At 65.9% G+C, this 27,183-nt stretch overlaps 5 protein-coding genes across 9 annotated transcripts in view; 2 read left to right on the forward strand and 3 right to left on the reverse strand.

The window, feature by feature from the left end:
* Positions 1–8,546, reverse strand: part of HSPG2 (heparan sulfate proteoglycan 2) — a 38,796-nt gene extending 30,250 nt beyond the window's left edge. For 3 of the 4 annotated variants that reach the window (XM_064470436.1, XM_064470435.1, XM_064470433.1), the window contains exons 1-9: positions 8,421–8,546; positions 2,796–2,928; positions 2,256–2,339; positions 2,062–2,127; positions 1,729–1,838; positions 1,579–1,637; positions 693–853; positions 366–491; positions 44–283 (exon numbers count right to left, since the gene is read on the reverse strand). In XM_064470436.1, the coding sequence (XP_064326506.1) occupies positions 44–283; positions 366–491; positions 693–853; positions 1,579–1,637; positions 1,729–1,838; positions 2,062–2,127; positions 2,256–2,339; positions 2,796–2,928; positions 8,421–8,480 (1,039 nt within the window). In that variant the 5' untranslated portion in view covers positions 8,481–8,546. The remainder of the gene's footprint in view (positions 1–43; positions 284–365; positions 492–692; positions 854–1,578; positions 1,638–1,728; positions 1,839–2,061; positions 2,128–2,255; positions 2,340–2,795; positions 2,929–8,420) is intronic. The other variant, XM_064470434.1, reaches the window with a different exon arrangement.
* A 2,478-nt stretch (positions 8,547–11,024) lies between these two features.
* CELA3B (chymotrypsin like elastase 3B) lies at positions 11,025–13,976 on the forward strand. The gene is made up of 8 exons (XM_064470437.1): positions 11,025–11,214; positions 11,300–11,376; positions 11,448–11,545; positions 12,179–12,313; positions 12,410–12,546; positions 13,241–13,386; positions 13,467–13,619; positions 13,892–13,976. Exons 1-8 carry the CDS (start codon positions 11,181–11,183, stop codon positions 13,907–13,909), a joined length of 798 nt encoding a protein of 265 aa, XP_064326507.1. The 5' UTR covers positions 11,025–11,180; the 3' UTR covers positions 13,910–13,976.
* Positions 13,977–15,822: 1,846 nt separating this feature from the next.
* TMEM269 (transmembrane protein 269) lies at positions 15,823–18,612 on the forward strand. Of its 2 annotated transcripts, XM_064470319.1 has the most exons (7): positions 15,896–15,935; positions 16,987–17,031; positions 17,507–17,654; positions 17,748–17,845; positions 17,935–18,078; positions 18,166–18,366; positions 18,457–18,612. In XM_064470319.1, exons 1-7 carry the CDS (start codon positions 15,911–15,913, stop codon positions 18,564–18,566), a joined length of 771 nt encoding a protein of 256 aa, XP_064326389.1. In that variant the 5' UTR covers positions 15,896–15,910; the 3' UTR covers positions 18,567–18,612. The 2 variants fall into 2 exon arrangements, with proteins under 2 accessions (XP_064326388.1, XP_064326389.1); XM_064470318.1 differs by lacking the exon at positions 16,987–17,031 and having other exon boundaries at positions 15,823–15,935.
* Positions 18,613–19,582: 970 nt separating this feature from the next.
* On the reverse strand, positions 19,583–20,996 carry SVBP (small vasohibin binding protein). Its single transcript, XM_064470320.1, has 3 exons — positions 20,776–20,996; positions 19,923–20,044; positions 19,583–19,809 (listed from the first exon to the last, which is right to left on the reverse strand). Exons 2-3 carry the CDS (start codon positions 20,040–20,042, stop codon positions 19,723–19,725), a joined length of 207 nt encoding a protein of 68 aa, XP_064326390.1. The 5' UTR covers positions 20,043–20,044; positions 20,776–20,996; the 3' UTR covers positions 19,583–19,722.
* Positions 20,997–21,492: 496 nt separating this feature from the next.
* On the reverse strand, positions 21,493–25,892 carry TRIM62 (tripartite motif containing 62). Its single transcript, XM_064470309.1, has 6 exons — positions 25,748–25,892; positions 24,133–24,584; positions 23,446–23,541; positions 22,687–22,943; positions 22,496–22,611; positions 21,493–22,306 (listed from the first exon to the last, which is right to left on the reverse strand). The coding sequence occupies exons 2-6, from the start codon at positions 24,538–24,540 to the stop codon at positions 21,756–21,758; spliced, it is 1,428 nt and encodes a 475-aa protein (XP_064326379.1). The 5' UTR covers positions 24,541–24,584; positions 25,748–25,892; the 3' UTR covers positions 21,493–21,755.
* Between the last annotated feature and the right edge of the window lie 1,291 nt (positions 25,893–27,183).

A 27,183-nucleotide genomic window follows, 5' to 3' on the forward strand; every position in this document is an offset into this window, starting at 1 on the left:
CCATCGGGTGCCCCCCACCCTCGCCGCATCACCGCGAACTCACCGCAGGTTTCCTCGTCGCTGCCGTCGGCGCAGTCGGGCTCGCCGTCGCAGAGGTAATCGCGGGGGATGCAGCGCCCGTTGGCGCAGGCGGCTTCGTTCCCCTGGCACCCGCCCACCGCCGGTCTGGGGGGGCGCGGGGTGAGCGGGCGCCGCGGCGTGAGGGTGGCGGCGGCGGCGGCGGTGCTCACCGCACGGGTGGTGGCGGGGCGGGCGGTGGTGGGGGGCATCCGCGTCGGGGGTTCTGTGGGGATTGACGGGTTATATGGGGGGGAATAGGTGGGTGCGGGGAGGTTAATGGGGGGGTTACGGGGTGGGGGTCTCACCGCAGCCTTCCTCGTCGGAGGCGTCGCGGCAATCGGACCGGCGGTCGCAGCGGTATTCGCCGGCGATGCATTCGCCGCTGCCGCAGGTGAACTCCAGGGGGGTGCAGGCGCGTGGTTCGGGGGTCACTGGTGTGGGGGGGGGGGCACAATCAGGATGACACCCCCCCCCAATATCCATCCACCAGATATTTGGGGCTGGGGTGGTTTGAGATGCACTGGTACATGGGACCAGGCGATGTGGTGGGCTATGGGTTAATATCAGGTGCCCTGGGCACCCCCACCCCATAGCACCCCCAAGCCCCCCCAGGACCCCCCCCCAGTGCTCACCGGCCCCCAGGCGCCGGAACTGGAAGCCGTGGGGGGAGGTGAGGTAGGAGGCGATGGAGCCGGCGGCCAGCAGGTCCCGCAGGACCCCCCCCAGCTGCGCCTCATCCCCGTTCCCCTCCGAGCCCACATCCAGCTCCACGAAGACGTCGCCTTCCAGCTGCCTGGGGAGGGGGAAAGGGGAGGCTTCAGCACCCCAAAATCTCGCTACTGCACCCCCCAAACCTCTCCAACACCCCTAAAAGCCACTGTGGCCCCCCCAAACCTGCCTATTCGCCCAACACCCCCCCAAACCTCCTCATCACCCCCATTTCCCCAACACCCCCCTACACCTAAACCCCCCCAGCCCCCCAACCCATCCTGCACCCCCAAACCTCCCCATCACCCCCAATCCCCTCCATCACCCCTGAACCTCCCCAATAGCCCCCCAAACCTCCCCATCACCCCCAATCCTCGCCATCACCCCTGAACCTCCCCAATGGCCCCCCAAACCTCCCCATCACCCCCAATCCTCGCCATCACCCCTGAACCTCCCCAATGGCCCCCCAATCCTCTCCATCACCCCCAATCCTTGCCATCACCCCTGAACCTCCCCAATGGCCCCCCAATCCTCTCCATCACCCCCAATCCTTGCCATCACCCCTGAACCTTCCCAATGGCCCCCCCAATCCTCCCCACCACCCCCAATCCTCCCCAATGGCCCCCCAATCCTCCCCGTACCCCTAAACCTCCCCATCACCCCCAGTCAACCTCCCAATGTCCTCCCAAACCTTCCAATGCCCCCAATCCTCCCTATCACCCCCAATTCCCCCTGCACCCCTAAACCTTCCCATCCACCCTTGCCCCCCCCAAAACCCCCCAAGTCCCCCCCAAGCCCCCCCCAGCTCACTTGATGAAGACCACGCTGACCACCTGCTCCCCCGGCACCTTGGAATACTCTGACTCCAGCTGGGGGGGGGGGAAGCAGAAAATGGGGGGTCAGGGTGCTCCCTTGGGTGCCCCCCACCCCCAGCACCCCCTGCCGTGAGCCCCCCCTCACCGTATCCACCACGGCCTCAGAAACCTCCCGGAATTCCTCGGATTCGGGGTCCTCCAGCTGCGGGGTGAAGTCGATGCTGCGGGTGAAGTTCACCAGCGCCCGGAAATAAACTGGGGGGGGGGGTGTGTCAAAAATAGGGGGGGATGTCAAAAATGGAGTGGGTGGCACCTGCACCCCCAATAATACCCCCCTGTGAACCCCACCCTCCAGCTGTGACCCCCCCATCCAGCTGCCCCCCCCAACGTTTGGGGGTGCGCCACCCAATATACAGCACAGGGAGAAGAAAAGTGGGGGTGCAGCAAGGGGGGGTGTCCCCCAAAAGGTGTCACTTACTCAGCGGGGGGTCGTCCTCGGACTCGGCCACCACCATGCCCGCCGGTGCGGGGGGGGGCCCGGGCGCTGCCCGCCGAGGAGGAGGAGGAAGAAGAGGAGGAAGAAGAGGAAGAGGAGGATGGAGACAGAGATTGAGAGCGGTGACACGCGGGTGACACCCAGGGGACAGGTGCCACCCCACGGCGTCACCTTACCCGTGGGTGCCAGCCCGACGCTGGGTACGAGGGTAGCGCTCGCCGGCAGCCAGGTGACACCGCTGCCGTCCTCCCCGCTGCCATCTGCGACAGGGACAGCGCGGGTGGCACCCAGGGTGGCACCCACCCCGAGTGGCACCCACCCACGGTGACAGTCATCCACCCGCGGCACCCACCCACCCAGTGCCACCGTACTGCCGGGTGCCACCAGGGCCCGCTGCCATCCGCATGGGGACAGCGCAAGCGGCACCCATGGTGACACCCACCCACAGCACCCAGTGCCACCTTACTGCTGGGTGCCCCCAAGTCCTGCTGCCGTCCTCAACAGGGACAGCACGAGTGGCACCTATGGTGACACCCACCCACAGTGACACCCACCCACGCCACCCAGTGCCACCTTGCCACCAGATGCCACCAGGGCCCGCTGCCATCTGCATGGGGGCAGCGCAAGTGGCATCCAGGGTGGCACCCACCCATGGGGGCACCCGCTTATGGCGACACCCACCCACGGTGACACCCACCCACCCGGTGACACCTTACCGCCGGACGCCACCAGGTCCTCGTCATCGGAGAGGTGCGCGTAGTACAAGCGTCCCCGCGTCCCCCCGACGTGGTCGGCCACCGTGTCCTCGGGGAAGGAGGTCTCGGCCAAGCCCCGGGTGCCGTGGGTGACCTGGGGGACACCGTCACCCCCCCCGCTGGGTGCCAGGCCACGTCACCGGCACCGGGGGGGGGGAACACGGGTGGGTGCTGGCAGGGCCAGGGCTGCATAGCTGCGCGGTGGAGTCACGGCCGGCGCGGCGCGGGGAGGGGGGGTGAGATGAGCTCATCGCCCACCCACCGCATTCCTGTGCCGCCACGGCACCGCCACGGCGGCGGGCACACGCGTGTGCGGGCACACGGCGGGGCGCGCGTGCGAGGGGAGCGCGGGCCGCGCACACCCGTTTGCACCGCTACGTGCGTGCACCGGCGCGGGGACACGTGCGCACACTGACACGTGGCTGCGCACACGGGTTTGCACCGCCACGTGCATGCACCAACACCGGGCCGTGCGTGCACAGCAGCACGCGGCTGCGCACGGCGTTTGCACGACTACACATGGGCACTGACACAGGGACACGTGTGTGCAGCAGCTCGGGGCTGTGTGTGCGTGCGTGCACAATTGCATGCGTGTGCTGGTGTGAGGATGCGTGTGCACAGCAGCACGTGGCCACGCGCGTCTTTGCACGTCTACACATGCGCGCTGACACAGGGATGCGTGTGCATTTGCACTGCTTCGTGTGTGCACCAACACAGAGACGGATGCACGTGATCATGGTTGCGCACGTGCATTTGCACCACTACACGAATGCACTGACACAGGGGTGCGTGTGCACACCAACACGCAGCTGTGCACGTGTGTGCACCATTGGATGTGTGCACTGATGTGAGGACATGTGCTTGCACAACTACACGCGTGCACTGACACGGGGATGCGCGTGCACACGCATTCGCACCACCACACGTGCGCACACCGACAGAGATGCGTGTGCACGCCAACATGCAGCTTGCACACGCACTTGCACCGCTCTGCATGCACCCCAACACGTGACGGTGCACACGCGTTCGCACACGCATGCACCAACACACGCACACGCATGTGCACCGGCCCCACATCTGCGCACACGCGTGTGCCGCGCCCCGGCGGGTGCCCCCGTGGGTGCCCCCCGCCCCCCGGCGCCTGTCCTGGCGAGGAATCCGTCGGGGCAGCACTTTGCTGTGCAAACAAGCGCCGGGGGATTAAGCGGGCACTGGGGGGGGGGACACACAAGCGGGGGGACAACGGGGGGCTGCAGCCACCCGCCTGCGGGGTGGGGGAAACCCCGCACCCCAAGGGAGCCTGGCTCTGGGTGGGGGCACCCTGTGGGTGCCAGCCCAGCCCTGGCTGCCTGGGGGGGGGGGAGGGGGCCTGGGGGGTGCAGAGGCGGGAACCGAGGCATGGAGGAGCCCACAAATGCACTGAGTGTGTGGGTGCTCTGCTGCGGCTCCCCACACATGCACTGAGTGTGTGGGTGCTCTGCCACTGCTCCCCCATGCATGCACTGAGAGTGTGGGTGCTCTGCTGCGGCTCCCCCATGCATGCACTGAGAGTGTGGGTGCTCTGCCACTGCTCCCCCATGCATGCACTGAGTGTGTGGGTGCTCTGCCACTGCTCCCCCATGCATGCACTGAGAGTGTGGGTGCTCTGCTGCGGCTCCCCCATGCATGCACTGAGAGTGTGGGTGCTCTGCCACTGCTCCCCCATGCATGCACTGAGAGTGTGGGTGCTCTGCTGCGGCTCCCCACACATGCACTAAGAGTGTGGGTGCTCTGCCACTGCTCCCCCATGCATGCACTGAGAGTGTGGGTGCTCTGCTGCGGCTCCCCCATGCATGCACTGAGAGTGTGGGTGCTCTGCCACTGCTCCCCCATGCATGCACTGAGTGTGTGGGTGCTCTGCTGCGGCTCCCCACATATGCACTGAGAGTGTGGGTGCTCTGCCACTGCTCCCCCATGCATGCACTGAGTGTGTGGGTGCTCTGCTGCGGCTCCCCACATATGCACTGAGAGTGTGGGTGCTCTGCCACTGCTCCCCCATGCATGCACTGAGAGTGTGGGTGCTCTGCCACTGCTCCCCCATGCATGCACTGAGAGTGTGGGTGCTCTGCTGCAGCTGCCCCATGCATGCACTGAGTGTGTGGGTGCTCTGCTGTGGCTCCCCACATATGCACTGAGAGTGTGGGTGCTCTGCCACTGCTCCCCCATGCATGCACTGAGTGTGTGGGTGCTCTGATACCACCCTACACACATGCACTGAGCATGTAGGTGCTCTGCCACTGCTCCCCACACGCGCACCGAGCGGGCGGGTGCTCAGCCCCAGCGGCCGCGGCCCGGGCAGGCGGAAGGGCAGCTGCCTGTCCCGTCACCAGCGCCGGCGGGGAAGGGACAATCACCCCTCTCCTGTTACCGGAAGCCTCCCCGCGCCGCGGCCCCGCACCCGGACGCCTGGGTTCCCCCCGCCGCCGGGGCACCGCGCCCGGCCGGACGCTGCCGCCGCCGCTCACATTTTCCACTCGCCGGCCCAAATCCTGCCCCGCACCCTGGGGAAAGGGGGGGGGGGGGGGGGCGCGAGGAAGAGGAGGGTGAGGAAGCACCACCCTGTCCCACGTGCAGCTTCGCTCGACGAACCCTGTGCCCCAAAACTGGGAGGTGGGGGGTGACCTCAAACACACACCCCCCCCCCCATTTGTATGGGGCCTCTTGTCAAAAATCTGTCTGGGCCCCCCCCAAATCTGCCTGGGTGCCCTAAAATCTGTCTGGGCCCCCCCAAATCTGGATGTCCCCCCCCGTTACTTCATCCGGGTGAGGAAGAGGAGGTGACGCACAGCAGGAATAATAACCGGGGGGGGGGGTGTGTTATTAATAGCAGCCCCCCCCGTCTTATTGTTCCCCCAAGGTCGTGGCTAAAAGGTGTTTCCCCGCCCCAGGACCCTCTTCCTCCCTGGGGGGTTCCCCAGAACCGAGGGGACCCCGCTGCGGCGCCAAGCCACCCCCGGGTTTGGGGGGGGGAGGGGGAGCTGGGTCTCCCCCAGGTTGGGGCGGGGGGGGCGCAGCACAGCTGGCGGGATGCTAGTCCCGGGGGGCATGGGGGGCAGAGGCAGCTGCCGAACCCCCCCCCGCTGCCGCCCAGCCCCGGTGATTTGGGGGGTGAAAACAGCTGCGGGGTCAAAGTCAGTCCCGGGGGGGCACAAGGGGGGGCCCCAAATTATGCGTGTGCCCCCCCCGCTGCATTCCTCCCCGCTGGCATTGCCTAATTTATCCCAAAAGAGCCGGGTTTTGGGGGGGGGGGGGGAGGGAACGCCCCGGGGGCGCCGAGGGGACCCAGGCGTCCTGGCGGGGACCCAGGCGTCCGGGCTGGCCTCCTGCTCTTCCTCCTCCTCCTCCTCCTCCCGGCCAGGCCATCTTTGGCGATGGGAAAGAGCCGAAGCGCGCCGGGAGCGCGCGGGGGCCCGTGTGCGTTTGGGGGCCCTGGGTGGGCCTTGGGGTGTCTCCTGCGGGGTGGGGGTGGGGTCCCCCCAAACAAAGTGTCCCCCGGGGTCCCCAAGGCTTCCCACGGGGGACACGAGGCGTGGGGGCGAGCGAAGCCGGCGCCGGCGTGCACAAGCGCGCGTCGGCACACGCGAGCGTGCGAGAGCGAGCGTGAGGGCACGAGGGGGCCCGGAGCGCCCCGGGTGGGTGCGTGTGCGGGCACACGCGTGTGCGTGTGCCCCCCACCGCCCCTTTTCCCCACCCCTTCCCCCCAGGCCTGGCGATCTTATCGCACATTCCTGCTGCGCCCTCGCCCCCCCCCCCAACATTAACCCTTTGCAGTCCTCGAGGGGGGGGGACCCCATCACCACCACCCCCCACGCTAGCACCCCCCGTGGAGTGGGTGGACCCCCCCCTGCATTTTGGGAGGGGCACATGCCTCAGCATCCCGGTGCAGGGAGGGATATTGGGGTGCCACCCCATCAGGGGTCCCCAAATCCTCCCATCCCATAGCGGAATGAGGCTTGGGAGGAGTAAAACGGGGGGAACCCCCCTTTGTCCCCACCAACCCCCCCACCCCACCCCCCGGGACGTGGGTGGGAGCCCCACGGCGGGGGGGGGGGCAGCCCTGCCAGCATGGCCCCGAGCAACAAGGCCCCCTCTGTTCTCAGCCCCGGGCACCAGCCCAGCCCCAAACCACCCCCCTGCCCCCCTCGGCACGAGGAGGGGCCCCCCCACATCACCACCAGCTCCCCCACCCCGCTTGGGGACCCCCCCCTCAATTAAGGTGTGCCCAGCCCCATGTTGCAAAGCCACCCTGCACCCCCGTGGGGGGCACCCAGAGGTGTCACCCCCCACTCCCCACCACACCCCAGCTGGGTGTGACCCACAGACACCCAGGGGCACCCCCAGACACGGCTCCCTCCCCCCGGGGGGGGGTATTTTGGGAGAGTTATTTTTAGGGAGACCGGCGCCACCCGTCACCCTTTAAATTTAGCTGGGGCGGGAGAGGGGGATGGGGGATGCGGGGGGGGAGCACCCCAAAAGCTGGATGTGTCCCTATACGTGACCCCCCCCCCAGGGTGAGGGGGGCAGTGGGGTGCCGGGGGTGCACAGCTCGACCCCCAGGGTTAGGGGCCCATGGGTGGCTTTGGGGGATGGTGGGGACCCCCCACCCCCACCCCAGGGCCTGGGGGACCCCAGTTCCCGGAGGGGAGGGGACAGGGTGACCCCACGTGCCCCTGGTCCCTGGTTGACCCCAAGTCCCTGTGGGGACAGGGAGGGAGCTGGGGACACCGCACACCCTGGGTTCCTGGGGGACCCCAACTCCTTAAAGGGACAGGGCAGGGGGACCCCATGCGCCCGTGGTGCCTGGGGGACCCCAAGTCCCTAAGGGGACAAGACATGGGGACCCCAGCTTCACGGGGGACCCCAGCTCCATGGGGGACCCCAATTCCCAGACGGGCTGGTGCATGGGGAGGGGGACCCCACACCTCCTTGGTGCCAGGGGGGACCCCAACTCCCTGAGTGGGTAGGGCAGGGTGCTGGGGTCCCTGCATCCCCCGGTACATGGGGGGGACCCCAATTTTCTTAGGGGCCAGAGCAGGGTGATGGGGATCCCAAATGCCCCCCGTATGGGAGGGGACACCCCAATTCCCTTAGGGACCAGAGCAGGGTGATGGGGACCCCACATGCCCCCGGTACGGGGGAGGGGACCCCCATCCCTTAGGGAATGTGGACCTGCCTCTCCTTGGCGCCCGGGGGACCCCAATTCCCTCAGGGACCAGAGCACGGTACTGGGGACCCCCTGTAGCTTGGGGGGGGACACCCCAATTCCATTCGGGGACATTGCAACCCCCTCAACTCCTTCAGAGGTCCCCAAGCCTGCGGGGGGACCCCAACTCCTTTAAGGGTCCCGAACTCCTTTAGAGGACCCCAACTCCGTGGGAAGGAGGGGGATTCCCAACTCCGCGGAGGGACCCCAACTCCTTCAGGGGACTTCAACTCCTTCCGGGGACCCCAACCCCTCCGGGGGACCGCAACTCGTTTCGGGACGCCCCCTCACCCCGGGGGGACCCCGACTGCCGAGGGTCCGGGCGGGGGGACGCGGACACTCACCCCGAGGAGGGCTCCCAGCAGCAGGAGGGCGCCCGGCGCCGCCGGTACCCGCCGCCCCATCGCCCCGCTCCGGCCCCGCCGCTCCCGTCCCGCTCCGCTCCCGGTCCCGGTCCCGTCCCGCTCCCGCCCGGCGCCGCCGCCCGCCGCGGGGCCCGCTCCGCCCCTCCCCGGTACACGCGCGGGGCGGGGCCGCCCGGGAGCGCGCCCACGGGGGGGCACGGGGACGGGGGAGCGGGGGGCACCCCTGGGAACTTGCGGGGGGACACGGGGGGGCGTGGGGACACCGGGGGGGCACCCCTGGGAACTTGCGGGGGGACACGGGGGGGCGTGGGGACACCGGGGAGGCACCCCTGGGAACTTGCGGGGGGACACGGGGGGCCGTGGGGACACCGGGGGGGCACCCCTGGGAACTTGCGGAGGGACACGGGGGGGCGTGGGGACACCGGGGGGGCACCCCTGGGAACTTGCGGGGGGACACGGGGGGCCGTGGGGACACGGAGGGGCACCCCTGGGAACTTGCGGGGGGGCACCCCTGGGAACTTGCGGGGGGACACGGGGGGGCGTGGGGACACCGGGGGGGCACCCCTGGGAACTTGCGGGGGGACACGGGGGGGCGTGGGGACACGGAGGGGCACCCCTGGGAACTTGCGGGGGGACACGGGGGGGCGTGGGGACACCGGGGGAGCACCCCTGGGAACTTGCGGGGGGACACGGGGGGCCGTGGGGACACCGGGGGAGCACCCCTGGGAACTTGCGGGGGGACACGGGGGGGGCGTGGGGACACCGGGGGAGCACCTCTGGGAACTTGCGGGGGGACACGGGGGGGCACGGGGACGGTGGAGCGGGGGGCACCCCTGGGAACTTGCGGGGGGACACGGGGGGGCGTGGGGACACCGGGGGAGCACCCCTGGGAACTTGCGGGGGGACACGGGGGGGCGTGGGGACACGGAGGGGCACCCCTGGGAACTTGCGGGGGGACACGGGGGGCCGTGGTGACACGGAGGGGCACCCCTGGGAACTTGCAGGGGGGCACCCCTGGGAACTTGCGGGGGGACACGGGGGGGCGTGGGGACACGGAGGGGCACCCCTGGGAACTTGCAGGGGGGCACCCCTGGGAACTTGCGGGGGGACACGGGGGGGCGTGGGGACACCGGGGGGGCACCCCTGGGAACTTGCGGGGGGACACGGGGGGGCGTGGGGACACGGAGGGGCACCCCTGGGAACTTGCGGGGGGACACGGGGGGGCGTGGGGACACCGGGGGGGCACCGATGTCCCCGGGGCGTGGCTGTGGGAGGAGCCCACGGAGACGCGGGGGTGACGAGAGTGCAGCCACAGCCCCCAGGCACGTGGGGCAGTATGGGGGCTATAGGGGGCACAGGGGTTATAGGGCTGGAGGGGGCACCAAGGGCACAGAGCAGTATGGGGGCTATAGGGGGCACAGGGGTTATAGGGGCTATGGGCGGCACCAAGGGCACAGGGCGGTATGGGGGCTATAGGAGGCACATGGGTTATAGGGCTGGAGGGCACACAGGGAAGTGTGGGGGCTATGGGGGACACAGGGCAGTGTGTGGGCTCTAGGGGCACAGGGGTTATAGGGGCTGTAGGGGCCACCAAGGGCACAGGGCGGTATGGGGGCTATAGGGGGCACAGGAGACGACAGGGCCTTTGAGGTGCCAGGAGCATGGGGCAGTATGGAGGCTATGGGGGACATAAGGAGCATGGCACATATAGGGGCTATAGGGGCACAGGGTTTATAGGGGCAATGGGGGCCACAGCCTCTATGGGGGGCTCAGGTGTTTATCGGGGGGCTCTGGGGCACCAGGCGCATGGGCGTGATGCAGGCGGTGGCGGGCACTGGGGATTGTGGAGCACACTGGGACAGCAGGGCTGTGGGGTGCATGGGGGGTATAGGGGCTATGGGGGTAGGAGGACATGAGGGTATGGTGTGCACAGGGGCTATAGGGCGGCACCAGGTGCCAGAGGGGTATAGGGTCTATGGGGACCACAGCGGCTATGGGGGGCACAGGGGCTGTAGGCAGTATGGGAGCTATGGGGGACACAGGGCTCTGTGGGGCACAGGGGTTATAGGGTCCGTGGTGTGCACCATGAGCCTATAGGGATCCTAGGGGGAAAGGGGCTACAGAGAGCACAGGGGCTATGGGTCAGGGAGGGAGGATATATGGGGCACTGAGTCCATGGGGCCCTAAGGGCAATAAGGGCCATATGGGGACACCAGGGGCATGGGGCAGTAGGGCAGTATGGGGTCACGGGGGGGTCATAGGGACTATGAGGGGCACCAGGGGCAGGAGGGTATGGGATCTATAGGGGACACAGGCGCGGTCATAGGGACTATGGGGGGCATCAGGAGGTGTATGGGGTCTATAGAGGACACAGGGGGATCATAGGGACTACAAAGGGTACCGGGGCAGGGGGGGTATGGGGTCTATAGGGGACACGGGGGGGTCATAGGGACTGTGAGGGGCACCATAGGGACCATGGGGACCATAGGGACTATGGGGGCAGGGGGGTATGGGGTCTATAAGGGCACAGGGGTCTATAGGGGACACAGGGGTCTATAGGGTCCCCGCTGGGTGGCCCCCCAAGGCCGAGGTTAATGGTTAACTCCGCCCCAGCACCCCCCCAGGACCCAGGTGGGTGCCAGGTGCCCGTTCCCAGGGGCGCCCTTGGGTGCTCCCGATAGCGGGGGGGATTTAAGGCCAGCGGCCGCCCCCGGACGCCCTGACTGAGCCGGGCCCACGATGCTGTGCCTCCTCCTGCTGCTGGTGGCCGGCGGTAAGGTGTCCCCGAGCCCCCACCCGTGTCCCCCACCCCACAGGGGTGACGGGTGCCAGTGGGTGACGGGTGCCCCGTCCCGCAGGTAGCCGCGCCGCGGTGCTGCTCGACCCACGGGTGGTCAATGGGGAGGATGCGGCGCCCTATAGCTGGCCCTGGCAGGTGAGCGGGCAGGGGGAGAGGGTGGGGGGTGGCACCCGTGGGTGCTGTGGCACCCACCGGTGTCCCCGCAGATCTCACTGCAGTATGAGCGGGACGGCACCTTCCGCCACACCTGCGGGGGCACCCTCATCGCGCCCAACTGGGTGATGACGGCCGCGCACTGCATCTCGTGAGAGACCCCCTGTGCCCCACGTGGGTGTGGGTGGGGCAGGGTGCCGGAGGGACCGCAGGAAGGGTGCAGGATGGGTGCACGGAGGGGATGGGGGTGCTGGGGTGGGACGCAGGAGGGGTGCGGGGTGCATAGAGGTTGTGCAGGGTGCAGGGATGGGTGCACAGAGGAGACGCAGGGTGCAGGGGGGTACGAGGGGCTGCAGGGTGCAGGGGTGGGTGCATGGAGGGGATGGGGGTGCTGGGGTGGGGCGCAGGAGGGGTGTGGGGGGTGTGGGGTGCAAGGATGGGTACAGAGATGGGGGCAGGGGGGTGTAGGGGGGTGCAGGGTGCGTAGAGGTTGTGCTGGGTGCAGGGCTGATGCACAGTGCTGGATGGGGGGTGCAGGGATGGGGTGCCGGGTGCCGGGATGGGGTGCTGGGTGCAAGGATGGGGGCAGGGGTGATATATTGTGCAGGATCGGTGCATGGAGGGGGTGCTGGGTGCAAGATGGGTTCATGGGGGTGTGCTGGGTGGAGGGAGGGGTGCTGGGCGCATGGAGAAGGTGCAGGGTGCCTGGAGGGGGTTCTGGGTGCAGGGAGGGGTGCGGGTGGGACTGCAGCATCCCCTGATGTCCCCATCCCCCCCGGGGCAGCTCCACGCTCACCTACGAGGTGGTGCTGGGCGAGTACGACATGGGTGCCAGGGAGGGCCCCGAGCAGCGCATCCCCGTGGCCTCCGCCGACATCTTCGTCCATCCCAAATGGCGAAGCTCTTGCGTGGCCTGTGGGTGAGTGGGGTCCCTGTGGGGGGGGGGGTGTCCCGGGCCGGGGGTGGGGTCCCACCCAGGACCATCCCCCCCGTGACACGTGTCCCCATGCGGCAGCAATGACATCGCCCTGATGAAGCTGCAGCACCCGGCGGTGCTCAACACCCAGGTGCAGGTGGGGCAGCTGCCGCCCCCAGGCACCGTCCTGCCCGACGGGTACCCCTGCTTCCTGAGCGGCTGGGGGCGGCTGGCCAGTGCGTGCGGGGCCTGGGGGGCGCGGGGGGAGAGTGGGTGGGGAGAGGGAATGGAATGGGAGATGGGTGGGGGATGGAAGGATGGATGGGGAGATGGCTGGAGGGATGGAGGGATGGGGATATGGATGGAAGAACGGAATGGGAGATGGATGGAGGGATGGATGGGGAGATGGATGTGGGGTGGAAGGATGGATGGGGAGATGGAGGGATGGAGAAGGGCTGAGGGAAGGGTGGAGGAAAGAATGGAGGGATGAATGGGTGGGGATGGATGGAGGGATGGACGAGGGAGGAATGGGGAGATGGAGGAAAGGATGGAAGGATGGATGTGGAGATGGAGGGATGGAGAAGGGCTGGAGGGAATGATGGAGGAAAGAATGGAGGGAGAGATGGATGGATGGGGATGGAGGGAAGGATGGAGAGCTGGAGGGCTTGAAGGAGACAGAGGGAGGGAGGAAGGGAGGGAGGGAGGGAGGGAGGTGGGCTGGATGTGCACTGGACAGATGGATGATGTGGAGTGGACAGACACATGGATGGAGAAGGGACGGATGGATGGATGGATGGATGGATGGATGGATGGATGGATGGATGGATGGATGGATGGATGGATGGATGGGCAGGCAGCTGGCCATGGATGGTCAGGGCCAGCAGGCAGGACAGTGCAGCCCCCCCAGCCCCCCTAACTCCCCGTTGGCAGCGGGGGGGCCGCTGCCGGAGCGGCTGCAGCAGGCGCTGCTGCCTGTGGTGGCCTACGACCGCTGCACCCAGCCCGACTGGTGGGGCGCCTTAGCCATCCGCCAAACCATGATCTGCGCTGGTGGCGACGAGAAGGCTGGCTGCAACGTGAGTGTCGCGCTGGGCCGGGGCGGGGAGACACGCTGGGCCCCCCCGGTGCTGACGCCCTTCCCCATCCTGTACCCCAGGGCGACTCCGGGGGTCCCCTGAACTGCCAGGCGGCCGACGGGCGCTGGGAGGTGCACGGCATCGCCAGCTTCGTCTCGGGGCTGGGCTGCAACGCGCCCAAGAAGCCGACGGTCTTCACTCGCGTCTCTGCCTTCGAGGACTGGATTGCCGAGGTGCGGGACCAGGGGACGGGGTGCTGGGGTGCTGCAGAAATGGGGTGCCAGGGTGTCAGGGTGCTGGGGTGCCAGACACCAGAATGCTGGGGCGCTGGGTTGCCATGCTGCCAGTGTACCAGGGTGCCGGGGTACCAGGGTGCCGGGGGGCTGGGGTGCCAAGGGGCTGAGGTGCCAAAAGGCCAGGATGCTGGGGTGCTGGGGTACCAGGATGCCGGGATACCAGGGTGCTGGGGTGCCAGACTTCTCCCTGATCGGCTTCTCCCTTCCAGATCATGAGCCAGAACTGAGCGCGGCGGCGGCGGCAACGTCCTGTCGTGGCATCAGGCAAATAAACCCACAGCTGTGGCACCACTCGTGTCCCTGAGCCGGGGTGTGGGCACGCATGCGGGGTGGCCAGCGGGCAGGGACGGCTTGGTTGCCAGCATGGGGTGCAGGGAGCACCCAAGGGTGCCCAGATACCATGGGGATGAGCACCCAAAGACACGCAAGTGCCACCAGGACAAGCACCCCCGAGGTGCCCTAGAGCCATGGGGATGGGCACCGTGAGGCACCGTGATGCCAAAGGGACAGGCACCCCAAGACACCCTGATGCCACAGGGATAGGTGCCCTGAGGACAGAGGGGTGGCCTCAGCCACGTGCCCTGATGCCACGGTGATGGGCACCCAGTGACATCCTGCCAGCACAGGGACGGCCCCCACCCCAAGGTGCCCCGAGGCCCCGGGGATGGCCCCCTCCAGGCGCCCCAGGGCTGGACGGCCGCGGCCCTGGCTCTCCCCTGGCCGCCTCCTGCCCTCCCAGCCCGGCCGTCGCTTTGCTGCCGCTGCCACCAGTGCGTGACCGGCAAACAAAGAGCCCTTTCACCAGCCACCCCACCATGGCCAGCACCCCTGGGACCCCTCAGCTGAGGCACCTCGGGTCCCCCCAGCCCCACCCAGGCGCCCCGCGGGGATGGGTGCTACATTCACCCTCAATTCCCCTGAGGATTCCGGTGGAAAATTCCTGCCGGGGGAAGTTTTCTTGGCCCCGTGTCACCATGTCCCTGGGGACCTTTGCTCTCCCCGCGGGGGCCCAGCATCACCGCCGGTGTCCACCAGTGCCGCCCCAGCATGCTGCGGCCCCGCTGCTATCACAGGCCCTTTGGTCGGGGATGGGGGGGGGGTCGTGCTGAGGCTGCCCCAACTCGTGACACCCTTGCACAAGTGGGTGCCGCCTGCCGGAGGCCCTGAGGGGTGATGGGGAGGGGCCTCACACGGCAGCACCCGGTTTCTTGTCAGCATTGTGGGGGGGGGACACCGGCTGTGACACCTCCCCCCGGCGCCGGCGGCGTGAATCGGCGGGGATATGGCACAGGGTTGGGTGTGACGGTGTCGTGCCCGCAGGTGGCAGCGGGCGCAAAGAGGGTGGGACGCGGTGGTGCCACGGTGCTGTGGGCATGGTGTGGGTGCTGTGAGCATGGCATGGGCACTGTGGGCTTGCTGTGGGTGCTGTGAGCATGGGAATGGTGCTACAAGCATGGGACGGATGCTGTGAGCATGGCGTGGGTGCTACAAGCCCGGCACGGGTGCTATAAGCATGGTATTGGTGCTGCGAGCCTGGCATGCGTGGTGCGGGTCTGTCGTGGGTGCTGGGAGCCTGGCACAGGTGGGTGCAAGCCTTGTACGGGTGCTCCAAAGCATGGCAGGGGTGCTGCAAGGTGCAGCGCGGATGCTATGAACCTGTTATGAGTGCTACCATTGCGGCACGGGTGCTGTCAGCCTGGTACAAGCCTGGCATGGGTGCTGTGAGCCTGGCACGGGTGGTTCAAACCTGGCATGGGTGCTGCGAGTGCGACACGGGTGCTGAGAGCCTGCTAAGGGTGCTACAAGGCTGGCAAGGGCGCTGCGAGCGTGGCACAGCTGGTCCTCACATAGCATGGGCGCTGCAAGCCTGGTAGGGGTGCTGTGAGCCTGGCACAGGCGCCGCGAGCCTGGCACGCGTGCTGCGAGGCTGGCGCGGGTACTTCGAGCCTGGCACGGGTGCTGTGAACCTGGCAGGGGGCCTTTGAGGCTGGCATGGCCGCCTCCCCCCCGCCCCGGGGCAGCTCCTCCCTCGCTGGCGGTGCCAGCCGCCTCCGAAAACCCCCGTGTCCTCTGGCCAGACCCACCCCCGTCGGGGTGACTCAGCCGGCGAAGCCTTTCCTTATATAACGCGGCGTCGCCGCCGTGCCGGGCGAGCGCCCGTCGAGCCTCCCCTGCCTCAGTTTCCCCTTTGCCGGGGCGTCACCACCGCTGCCACCACCGCCGCAGCCATGTGGATGGTGTCACCGCCGGTCGGTAAGTGTCACCTCGATGCCCCAACGCCGCTCAGCCCCTTCGCCAGGTGTCTTCCTACCCCCCAAAAAAATCGCCATTTTGGGAGGTTTAATGGAAAAATAAGGGTCGTTGGCCGAGCGCTGCTCACTCGGCTCTGTGAATTGGGGCAGAAAAGCGTAAAAACAATGAGGCAGTCCCCCCAAAATAGGTTAATTCTGCACCTCCTCCAGCTGAACGTCCTTCTTCCCTCGACCCTGGGCAGGGTGAGAGGCCCTGGGGGGCACAAGACACCTGTAACGCACATGGGGTCACCCGGGAAGAGCCAAAAGCACCTTTTATTCCCCCAGAAATAGTCATAAAAAGCACTGGCAGCGGCACAGGGCTGAGGAAGTCCTTCCTGCCCCAGCCCTTTGCTTTTGGGGCTAGAAACACCACAAATGGGCAAGTTCGGGCACCATGGCGATGCCTGGGTATTGTGATGCTCACCAGCACCACGGGTAACTCCCCCCAGGGGCCTGATCCTGCCCGGTGCCGGGGAGGGTGGGGATGCTGACGGTGAGCCCCAAAACTACCTGGTTTTGCCTCTTTTTTGCCTTTGGGGACCCCAAAACCCACTGGATTAGCCCCAACCAAGGAAAAGAAGTGGGGGACAACACAGGGCACGTGCTCAGCCCCGCCAAAAAAGCCCACCAGATGTGGCAAAATCCAAGGTGGCGGAGTGACCGTCCCGGCGGGTCGAGGCGGGATTTTTCCATCCCCAGCCGCCCGGCTCAGCCCGTACCGGCGCCTCGGGGCGCGGTGTCCAAAGGTCATCCGTCCCACCGCCGGCACATGGATCCAACCACCGCAGCGGGATTCCCAAAACCAGGAATACATTTTAATTCCACGCAACTGAGGTGGATTTTGTTTGGTTTTTTGTTTTTTTTTTTTTACACCTCGGGAGCCGTTTTCAGCAGCGTTTTGCTGCGGGGACGGTGATGAGTTGGCCCGGGCTCAGCTGGGAGCGGGTAAAGGGGGGCGGCGAGGGGAGGGGGTGGCTTTTGTTTTGCTCTGACGTGCTGTTTTCTTTCAGATGAAGGATCTCACCAGCTTGCCTGGCTTTGGGACCACGGCAAAGGCAGGGTGCAAAGCCCACTAGTAGGACATGACCCTTAAATTCTTTCTCTAAAGCTTAGCTCTATAGGTATTTAAGATGAATAGAGCTTAAAACCGGGGTTGGCTTTTAGTCTAAGTTTGGGTTTGGATTTATTTTTTTCTCTTTTTTTAAAATTTTTGCAGTTCTTTTATTGGTTTATTTGGTTTTATTTTCACTTCTGGAGGGTAAAGAGGCAGGTCTTCTAAAAAAAAAAAAACAACCCTAAAAAACCATCCCGCCACTTGCTGGGGGCTTCGGTTTGAGGAGGGGAAGAGCCAGCGAGGCTCTCGCCATCGGCAGCACCCCCCCAAAATCTTCTCCGGCCCCTTCCCAGTGCTGGAGAGGGGGACAAAGCTCCCCAGCACCGACCTGCTACCTCAGGGAGGGTTTAAGTAACCCCCCGGCTGGAAAGCGGCCGTCGGTCCTGCCCTTCACTGCCCGCCTCGGCGGGTTGCAGGTATTTTCCAGTCCACGAAGAAGCTGTTCCTGAGCGAGCGGGCGGGCCGGGATCGGACGCTGGAATTCATCCGGAAAAACGCTGCTAACGGGCTCTCCGTGGCCAATCTGGTGGCGGGGCTCTCCTCCATCCTCTGCAGCCTCAACAGGTGGGGGAAAAGGGGGAAATGGGGTGAAACAGGGGGGATTGTAAAAGGTGGGGGGGTCACCCCAGTTTTGCCCTCTCCATCCTCCTTCCCCAGGCAATACCAGCACTCGTGCTGGCTGCTGCTCATAGGGTTTCTGCTCGATCTGGCCGACGGAGCGGTCGCCCGACAGCTCGACGCCTGCTCGGCGCTGGGTGAGTCCGTCCCGCCGCCCTGCGGGCGGGCCAGCGGGTTCTCCCTGCCCCCATTACCCCCCTGGCAGCTGCCCGCTCGCCGCCCCCAGGTGCCAAACTGGATGATTTCGCCGACTTCACCACCTTCGGGCTGGCCACGGCGCTGCTGCTGCAGCCACAGGGTGTCCTGGACGGGCTGCTGACCATTACCTACGTGATGGCCGTATTCACTCGCCTGTGCTTCTTCTCCAGTGGTAAGCTGAGCATTTTGGGGGGCATCAAGGGGGTTTTTGGGAGTGATGTTCCCCCCCTCCCTTGGCTGAACATGTGGCACCCAACAGGGATCCCCTTCACCTACCGGGGGCTGCCCTGTCCCTACGCCTCCTCACTGCTGGCGGGCACCTTCCTGCTGACGGGGGGGAACGTCACCCTGCTGCATGTCACCGCCATCGTCATGACCCTCTTCATGGTCGATCAGGGTTTCTACCCCCACGACAAGGTGCTGGAGTCGCAGCTCTGGAAGAAACTGGTTTATGCTGGAGGTAAGGACGGGGACAAGGTAATTGACCCCACCCAGATGGCAGCGGAGGAAGAGGAAGGAGCAGATCCCAAAGGCTTTTCCCAATCCGCAGGGGTGGTGGCTGTCCTCTTCTCGCCGGCGGCGGTGGCTTCCGTCTATTGCCTTGCCTGGTCAACATCCTACATCATTTTCCCCTTTGCCATCTGGAGCTGCAAAGCCTGACCCCTGCCTTCACCTAACGCCTAGTAAAGCCTTCCTCTTCCTCCTCGCTCTCGGGTGCCATCTCCTCCATTGGGATCTCCCTTCGCTCTTCTTGCTGAATCCGAGACGCGGCGGGAGCCCGTTTAGAAAAGAAAAGGGAAATAATTGAGCAGTAGGAAAGGCTCCGCGTTGGCAGAGCCCCAAAACACCCTCCCCACGCCCTGTCCCTTGTAGGGGGTGAGCAAACCCCCACCCCCAGTACAACAGCTGCACTCTGGAGACCCCCAAACCATTCCCTGCGTGGGAGAACGTGGAGTTTAGGGATCGCTCCCACCACACACTGTTAATTTATTATGAGGGGGAGGTTTACACCCCCAAAAATCCCAACTGTAGCAAGGATGCCCCCTCCCCAGGCGCAGGGGAAAGCTGCTGATCAAATCACCAGAGGGGTTTTGAAACCTGATTCACCAGCAGCGTTTTGGTATTTATTATTTTACCCATCGCTATAGGGAAACAATGTCTGTAATGTATTTTGTTTCCCCCCCCCCCTTGGTGTTGTCTCGCTGGGGCACGGGAGGGAGGTGGACGGGGAAAGGAGGATTTGAAGCCAGCGATCCGACCTCTCTGGAAAGCTGGAGGATGCCGGACAATGGCAGCGGCTGGAAAGCGGAGGGCGTGTGGGTGGAGGAAGGAAGCGAAGGTCAAACCTTTCGCCGAGTGGCGGAGAGAAACACTTGGGGTCTCCGGGGAGGCTCCTGCGGCACAAGCAGCTGCGAGAGCTGGATACGGCCGTCGCCGTATCCCCGCCGGCGGCCTCGGGGAGCGGCCAAATCCAGGCTCCAGGAGGGCAGGACTGTTCCCCTTGGCAGGGAACCGGCAGGCCGAGGTCTCGCTTGGCGCAAGGAGGGCCGGAGCTGGCGACCCACGGTCACAGCTGCTCTGGCACCCGGCCCTATCCAGCCTCCCCCACGCCATTCCCACCCGGCACAGGGCCGGGACAGAGCCACCGGCACCGCTGAGGGACCAGGAGCCAGGGAAACGTGGAACCACCACAGATTTTATTTAAAAAAAAAAAAAAAGCAGTTATTTGGTAATAAATAACAAAGGAGTTAGAAAAGGGGACAGACAGCAGATGGGGGGTGCCTGGGGTCAGTTCGGGGGGGCCGCACATGCTGCCTCACTCGCCGGAGGTCTGCATCTGCTTGCAGAAGGAGTCAAACTGCTGCTGCTCCAGCTCCGTCATCACTCGGTTGAGGGCGTAAATCTGTGCGAGGTGGGGGCAGAAAGAGGTGACCGGGGTGGGGGGGGAAGGTGACGGGGGCAGAGGGGGAGATTCGGCCGCAGTGTCGCAGCCGTCGTCACCCCGCAGTCGCTCACCTCCGCCCTCTGCCTCTGCTTCAGCTCCTGCTGGGCTGATTTCTGCTTAGCCTTCTCCAGGCGGGCCGCCGGCTCCCGGGGCTTCGGCCTCTCCTTCCGCCCGCCCCCGCTCGGCTCCATGGCTGGGGCGGTGGGGGGGGTCACCCCAGGGCCCCCCACTGCCCCTTCTGCCAGCCCCGCTACCCTGAGCCGCACGGCCAGCCTCCCACCCCCGCAGCCTGCAGCTCTAGCCCTGCCCCACAGCCCATAACCTAGGGCCAGCCTAGGGCTCCACAGGGTCCCCCCCCCGAGATACTGAGCTCCACAGGTGCCTCCTGCACCCCCAGACATCCCGAGCCCCACAGGTGCCCCCCGCACCCCCACAGACTCCCTGAGCCCCACAGCCTCCTCCCCATAACAATCCACACGTCCCCCAGCCCTCACCTGCCCAATCTCCCCACATTCCCTCCTCAACCCCCACACCACCCTACACGCCCCCCAAGTCCCACACACCCCCGTCCCAGCACCCCTTCTCCATCCCCACAGTCCCCCCATACCCCACAGACCTCTGTGCCCCATAGCACCCCCCTCAGCCCCCCGTTCCCCACAGCCCCCCGCAGCCCTCCAGCCCCCCGTGCCCCATAAGCCCTCCCAGACAATCCTGTCCCACACCCCCTCTCCATCCCCACAGCCCCCCGTCAGCCCCCCACTCCTCTGTGCCTCATCGCCCCCCCCAAGCCCCACAGCCCCCCTCAGCCCAAAAGCCCCAGCCGTGCCCCTCAGCCCCCCGCAACCCCTCCATGCCCCCCAGACAACCCTGTCCCGCAACCCCTCTCCGGCCCCACAGACCCCCCCCCCCCCCGCTCCCCCATACCGGCGGGGCCGTGCCCGGGCCAAGATGGCGGCGAGGCCCCGCCCCCAGCTGCTCAGCCTGCGGCGCACGCGCGGACGTACCGCCTGCGCAGAGCCGCGCGCGCGCACCCACCCCACACCGCGCATGCGCGGACAGCGGCCGCCGCGCGCCCAAGCGCAGCCAACGGAAGGGCCATGGGGTACAGCAGCGCCGCCTGGCGGGCGGGCGGACCACCCGCCATTTCCGCCGTGCCCCTGTACATCACATCGCACCCACCATCCACCGCACCCCTCCGTGTCACACTCCCACAGAGCCCACCCCCTATAGAGCCCTAACCCCGGATATTCCACCCCCTATACAGCATATCTCTCTCTATATAGCCCATCCCCTATATATAGCCCACCCCGTACACAGCCTGACACACCCACAGGGCCCTACAGCCCTGCTCTCCACCTCATATATACATATACCTATATGGACACGTGTGTATATAAATATATATACATATATACACACATCCACTACATACGTATACCTCCCCCAGCCCAGCCCCTACACTCGGCCCAGCCCCATAGGCAGCATCCCCTACAGGGACCCCTCCTCGTCACGCGGGCGTCCCTGCGTCTGGGACAGCACGGCACAGCACGGCGTGGCACACCCTGGCACGGCGCAGTATGGCATGGTCCACTGCACAGATACTGTGCAGCATATATGGGGTGGCACAGCACAGCACGGCCGGTGTCACCGCACCCCCTTCTCTCCAGATCCGTTTATTGCAGCAGCCCGGCCCCCCCAGCCCGCGCCAGCCCCCCTGGAAGCACAGGACAGAGAGAAGGGGGGGTGACGAAGGGGCCAGATCCTGCCCAGCGTTGGGGGCAGTTCCAGGGGCAGCATCAGCCCAAACCCCCACCAAACAGCGGGAGAACACCCGGGTTGGGGGGGACACGCCGCATCCCCAGGGCTAAATCCCTGCCCCCGCCCGTCCCCTCTGTCCCCCCCCATTAGATGCGAACAGTGTTGATCCGGAGGGGTTGGACGTTCTTCCCATTGGCATGACTCTGCCCGGGGCTAAAATAAGAGCAGAGCTTGCCGGGAAACCTCTCCCGGAAGGTGTAGAGCCAGGACATGTCGTCGGCGTTGTAGAAGATGAGAAGCCCCTTGTCGTAGTCCAGGAAGACGCCCACCTTCTCCAACTTGCTTTTGACATTGAGCCGGGTCCAGGGCTCGGTGCAGGCGCTGTACTGGTTACCATCGTGCATGACGATGCAATAAAACCCTCGGCTGGGTTGGATTTGGATGCTGCCTTTGCGGGTGACGGCTTCGTGCGCCAAACCGATCATCCACTGGGTCTTCTCAGAGACCACCACCTCCCAGTAGTGGACCCCGCTGCCAAACGCCTCCGAACCCAAAACCGAGACCTCCACGTCGAAGCGTTTGGGGGAGTCCTGCAGCGGTTGGGGGTGCAGGTTGCCGTATGCCACGATGGTGCAGTCATCGGAGAGGATCAGGCGGTGGTGAGCGGTGCCAGGGTCCAGCGTCAGGGCTGCCGGCACTGGCGGGGAGGGGGGGGGACGACACAAGATGGGGACAAAGTGGGTAACAAACGTCAACACGGCCCCCGGACCCAGAGGCTCTGCCCCACCGCTTTGCAAACCCCGCGGCGCAGAGGTCACCAGCGCCGTCGCCATCCCTGGCCCTCACAGGGAACGCCCCCCCCGGATCCCGCAGCCGGCCCTCTCACCGGGATGAATATCCTGGAAAAGGGATTTCCAGATGGTGTACTGCAACGGCCCCATGTATTTGGAGGTGGGGAAGTCCTCGTAGGTCAGGTTGGTCTCATGGATCTTCCCCTTCAGCCTGTGAAGGAGAGATGATGGAGAACAGGGGGGACATGACTCGGAAGGACCCCGGTGTCGCCCCGGTGTCACCCACCTTTCGGAAAGGGAAGCGACGCCAGCTAAAAATACATGTTTGTCGGCTTCGGCCAAGCGCTCCTGGAGGATCTGGCTGCCCTCCTGCACCTTGCGGAGCTGCTGGCTGTAACGCTGGATCTTCTGCTCGATGTCGGTCAGCGTCCGCGCCGTGTCCGCCTCCAGCTCCTCCAGCATCGCCTTCTGCCGCTCCCGCAGCAGCCGGTGCAGCCGCTCAAAAGCCTCCCCAATAGTCACCCGCAGGCTCTTGGCTGAGGACTTTTGGGGTGCAGGGAGGGGTGTCAGGACCCCCCCAAACCTGCCCCGACCCCTCCATGAATCCATAATTCCCAACATAAACCCCTACAGCCCTGCGAACTCAAATGATTCTGGATGTTCCAACCATCCCAGGATGGATATTTGACCCCACATCCCGACAGAAAACCTAAAAAACTCCCCCCGTCACTGTTGGGGATGGAGGGAAAGTTGAACCTCGCTGAAAGTTGCACCCCTGAGCAAGGAGAAGATAAATATAAAATAAAAATTAATTAGATAATTAAGATAAATAAAAGCAGCCCTGGAGGAAATAAAAGAGGGATGAGCAGCCTGACAGGTGGCTTCATCAACCTGCCGGCAGGTTTTGGGGTACCGGAGAAGGAAAAAATGGGGCAGACCCACGGAACTGGGGAGTTTGGGGGGTTTGGAGGTGCCGAACGGGGTCCAGCGAGGCTTGGAGGATATCAGGGGGCTGTTGGGGGCACAGCTGCATCCCTGCCCGTACCTTGGTCTCGGCCAGCTGCCGTTTGAGGAGGTGCAGGGCTTCGGTGTGGCCACGCTCGCTCTCCTGCAGCCCCTGGAGCTGCTCCTTCAGCTCCCGCTGGAAGACGGGAAGGAAAAAAACCCCATCAAATAGGGAATTTGGGGAAAAAAAGGGATGCCAGGAGGCAGCTCTCCTGCCAAAGCCCGGCTCGTGGGTGACTGCGGTCGTGGGAAAGGGGGTGCAGGGGCACAGGGGTCCCATCCGGGGCAGAGCTGGGGGGTGGGAAGTGGCTTGGACGGGCCCTCCTTGGGGAGCAGCACAGCAGCTCCTGGGGGGGCCATGGGTTTGGGGGTCCCAAATGACCCCCAGGGTGGACAGACAGACAGATGGGCGAGGGGGAATCCCACAGGGGGCAGCTGGATGTGTAGATGGTAGCGTTGGGTTGGCAGTTGGACTTGATGATCCTAGAGGTCTTCTCCAACCTTAATGATTCCATGATAAGAACATGTGAATCAATGGACAGACAGACGGATGGGAGGAAGCCATGGGGCTGACCCCAATGGGGACAGAAAGGGTGTGGGGACAGGCAGATGGGAGCTAACACCAAGGCAAGAGGAGACAGACGGACAAAGGAGCTCAGAGCTCAGGGCAGGGGATCCCAGAGGGATGACGCTTCATGGCCAGGGACGGATGGAGGGACAGACACACCTGCAGCTCCTCAAAAGCGTCATCCACGTTGGTGACCTGGTGCTGCTCGTGCACGGCAGGCTCGTCACAGAAGAAGCAGACGACGGCACGGTCAGTGAGGCAGAAGAGCTTGACCTTCTCGTGGTCCTTGCAGGGGAAGGGGCTGCGCTGGGCGCCCAGGATGGCGTCCAAGGGGAAGGCGCTGTAACGCTCCACGATGTTGGCCAGCTTGAGGCTGGGGGCCAGGGTGGGTTCGGCGAAGGTTCGGCGGCACTCGGGGCAGTCGCGGGTGCCCTGCGGCTCCTGGCGCACCCAGTGCTCGGTGATGCACCGGCGGCAGAAGTAGTGCTCGCAGCCGAAGCTCACCGGGTCCTGGTAGATGCTCAGGCAGATGGAGCAGAGCAGCTCGTCCTTCAGGCTGCACGCCATGGCGCGGGGCTGGGCAGCGGCGGGGGGCAGGCGGCCGGGGGGGTCTGGGGGGGAATGGGAGGCTGGTAATGGAGGGGGGCGGGGAATGGGGGGGAACTGGGGGGTCCGACTGCAATGGGGGGGTGCAATGGGGGGAACTGGGGGGGTCAGGCTGAAATGGGGGGGTGCAATCAAGGGATCAGGGTGCAATGGGGGGAATTGGGGGGGGTCAGGCTGCAATGGTGGGGTGCAATGGGAAGAACTGGGGTGTCAGGCTGCAATGATGGGGTGCAATGGGGGAATTAGGGGTCAGGCTGCAATGGGGGGGTGCAGTGGGGTAATTGCAGGGGTCAGGCTGCAATGATGGGGTGCAATGGGGTAATTGGGGGTCAGGCTGAAATGGGGAGTGCAATCAAGGGATCAGGGTGCAATGGGGAGAATTGGGGGGTCAGGCTGAAATGGGGGGTTGCAGTGGGGTAATTGCAGGGGTCAGGCTGCAATGGTGGGGTGCAATGGGGGAATTGGGGTGTCAGGCTGAAATGGGGGGTGCAATCAAGGGATCAGGGTGCAATGGGGAGAATTGGGGGGTCAGGCTGCAATGGGGGGTTGCAGTGGGGTAATTGCAGGGGTCAGGCTGCAATGATGGGGTGCAATAGGGTAATTGGGGTGTCAGGCTGAAATGGGGGGTGCGATGGGGGAACTGGGGGGGTCAGGCTGAAATGGGGGGGTGCAATGGGGGGAATTGGGGTGGTCAGGCTGCAATGTCAGGGTGCAATGGCGGGGTTGCAGTGGGGGCAGTTGTGGTGGTCACAATGTGGGGAATTGGGGTGTCAGGCTGCAATGTCGGATGCAATGGTGGGAATTGGGGGGGGTCACAATTGGAGGGAACTGGGGGGGCCGGGCTGCAATGGGGGGCTGCAATGGGGGGAATTAGGGTGAAGCTGATATGAGGGAGCTGTAATGGAGGGGGCTGGGGGTGAAGCCGACACGGGGGAGCCCGGGGGTGGGGGCTGCACCGAGAGCACCCCGGGAAGCGGCTGCAACGGGGGGACGCGGGTTCGGCGCCGCCCCCCAACCCACACACACCCCCTCACCCCCCGCGGCAGGACCCCGGTTCGAGCCCGCTCCCCGCTCCGCGCCCCTCCGTGGCCCCGTGTTCGAGACCGGCCCCCGCCACCACCCCGGGTTCGAGGCCGCCCCCCGCAGCCGCCGGTGCCGCTGCCCTCACCCAGGCGGTGCCGGTGCCGGTGCCCGGGGCGGGGGGGGGGGGGGGGGGGGGCAGCGATCCCGCCGCCGCCTCACAGCGCGCCCCGCCGCGACGGGCGGGGGGTGGGCGAGGAGGAGGGGGCGGCGCCGCGCGGCACTTCCTGCCCCCCCCCCCCCCCGCGCGCACAGTGGTGCCGCCCCCGCCCCATTGTCCCCCGCGCGGCGCGGCCCACCGGCGCGCACCACCGCCCGCGCGGGGGGGGGGATGGGGGGGGCGCTTAAAGGGGCCGCGGCGCTGGGACGGCCCCGGCGCCCTTCCCCGGGCTCCGCCGGAGGCTCCATGCCGACCCTCGGCCCCGCAGCCCGCTCCTCCCGCGGCGCCCCCACCCGTGTCCCGTCCCCCCCAGCTCCAGCCGCCTCTCTGTCAGCCGTCCCTGTTCACCCACCCAGCCCTCGGTCCGTTCCTCCGGCCGTCCGCCTGTCCCTCAGTCCCCCGTCCTGCGTTCTCCCCGTCCGCCCCTTAATCCCTCCATCCATCCTTCTGTCTGTCCATCCCTCTGTCCCTCCGTTCCTCTGTCCATCCCTCCGTCCATCCATCTGTCCGACCCCCCAGCTTCCTGTGCCCACCAGTGCTGCCCCCATCCCGCCCCCCCCAAGCAGAGCAACAGGCCACCCATGGGGACAAGGGACAGGGGCCACCACGGGTGACACTGGCACAGGTATTGCTGAGAAAACACCGGGTTTCCCCAAATTTTACCAATTCGGCCAAAAAATCGCACTGAGAGGAGTTGTGGGTGACGGGCTTCCGCTGTCCCCTCTGTGTCACTGGGATGCTCGGCTGCAGTGGGACCTTTGGGGTCCCATAGGGGCCTTTGGGGACCTGTGGGGACATTTTGGGGACCTTTAGGGGACTGGAGGGCTTTGCCAGCACCGGTTGTCCCACGACAAGGTTCCCCCACCACAAAAAAAAAGACCCTGGAGAACCCTGGGTTCCCCCCCAAGGGCCAGGCGAGACAGAGGACGGGTCCCCCCAAAACCCTGGGGTGGGGGGCGAGGGACCCTGGGGCCAGGAAGGTGGGGGCTGCACGGGGGCACATGGGGTGGGGGGGAAGCTGCATATTTCGGAGGCGGCGTGAACGCCTGGCCGGGAGCCAAAGGGAACAAACGCTTTGGCTTTCGCCGCCAAATCGCCCCGCTCCGGCTGCCGGCACCCCCCTTTCCTCCATCCCGCGCCCCCAGCATAACCTGGGGATCCCCCTGTATCCCTTCCCCTCTTTTGGGGAACAACTGCCCGCTTTGTTCCTCTTCCCGACAGGCCCAAAAAGCTTGGAAAAAGCCACCCCCCCTTCCCCCCAAAAAAATAAACCCACATGGGTTTAGGTTTGTTTTTTTTTCTCCTTGTTTTTCTGCATTAGGAATTCAGGTCTCGTCTCCCCTCCGGGACCCACCGGGGACCGA

The sequence above is a fragment of the Phalacrocorax carbo genome, chromosome 20, assembly GCF_963921805.1.
Source record: "Phalacrocorax carbo chromosome 20, bPhaCar2.1, whole genome shotgun sequence".
NCBI lineage: Eukaryota > Metazoa > Chordata > Aves > Suliformes > Phalacrocoracidae > Phalacrocorax > Phalacrocorax carbo.

Excerpts from the sequence above, each read along its gene's own strand:
- CELA3B (XM_064470437.1), top strand. The coding sequence starts at position 11,181 with ATGCTGTGCCTCCTCCTGCTGCTGGTGGCCGGCG. Across the intron at positions 11,215-11,299 it reads CCTGCTGCTGGTGGCCGGCG|GTAGCCGCGCCGCGGTGCTG; the intron begins GTAAGGTGTCCC and ends CCCGTCCCGCAG. Across the intron at positions 12,314-12,409 it reads AGCTCTTGCGTGGCCTGTGG|CAATGACATCGCCCTGATGA; the intron begins GTGAGTGGGGTC and ends CCCATGCGGCAG.
- TMEM269 (XM_064470319.1), top strand. The coding sequence starts at position 15,911 with ATGTGGATGGTGTCACCGCCGGTCG. Across the intron at positions 17,655-17,747 it reads ATCCTCTGCAGCCTCAACAG|GCAATACCAGCACTCGTGCT; the intron begins GTGGGGGAAAAG and ends CTCCTTCCCCAG. Across the intron at positions 17,846-17,934 it reads CGACGCCTGCTCGGCGCTGG|GTGCCAAACTGGATGATTTC; the intron begins GTGAGTCCGTCC and ends CGCCGCCCCCAG.
- SVBP (XM_064470320.1), bottom strand. The coding sequence starts at position 20,042 with ATGGAGCCGAGCGGGGGCGGGCGGAAGGAGAGGCCGAAGCCCCGGGAG. Across the intron at positions 19,810-19,922 it reads AGCAGAGGCAGAGGGCGGAG|ATTTACGCCCTCAACCGAGT; the intron begins GTGAGCGACTGC and ends CACCTCGCACAG.
- TRIM62 (XM_064470309.1), bottom strand. The coding sequence starts at position 24,540 with ATGGCGTGCAGCCTGAAGGACGAGCTGCTCTGCTCCATCTGCCTGAGC. Across the intron at positions 22,612-22,686 it reads GTCGCTTCCCTTTCCGAAAG|GCTGAAGGGGAAGATCCATG; the intron begins GTGGGTGACACC and ends TCTCCTTCACAG. Across the intron at positions 22,307-22,495 it reads TTTCCAGGATATTCATCCCG|TGCCGGCAGCCCTGACGCTG; the intron begins GTGAGAGGGCCG and ends CCTCCCCGCCAG.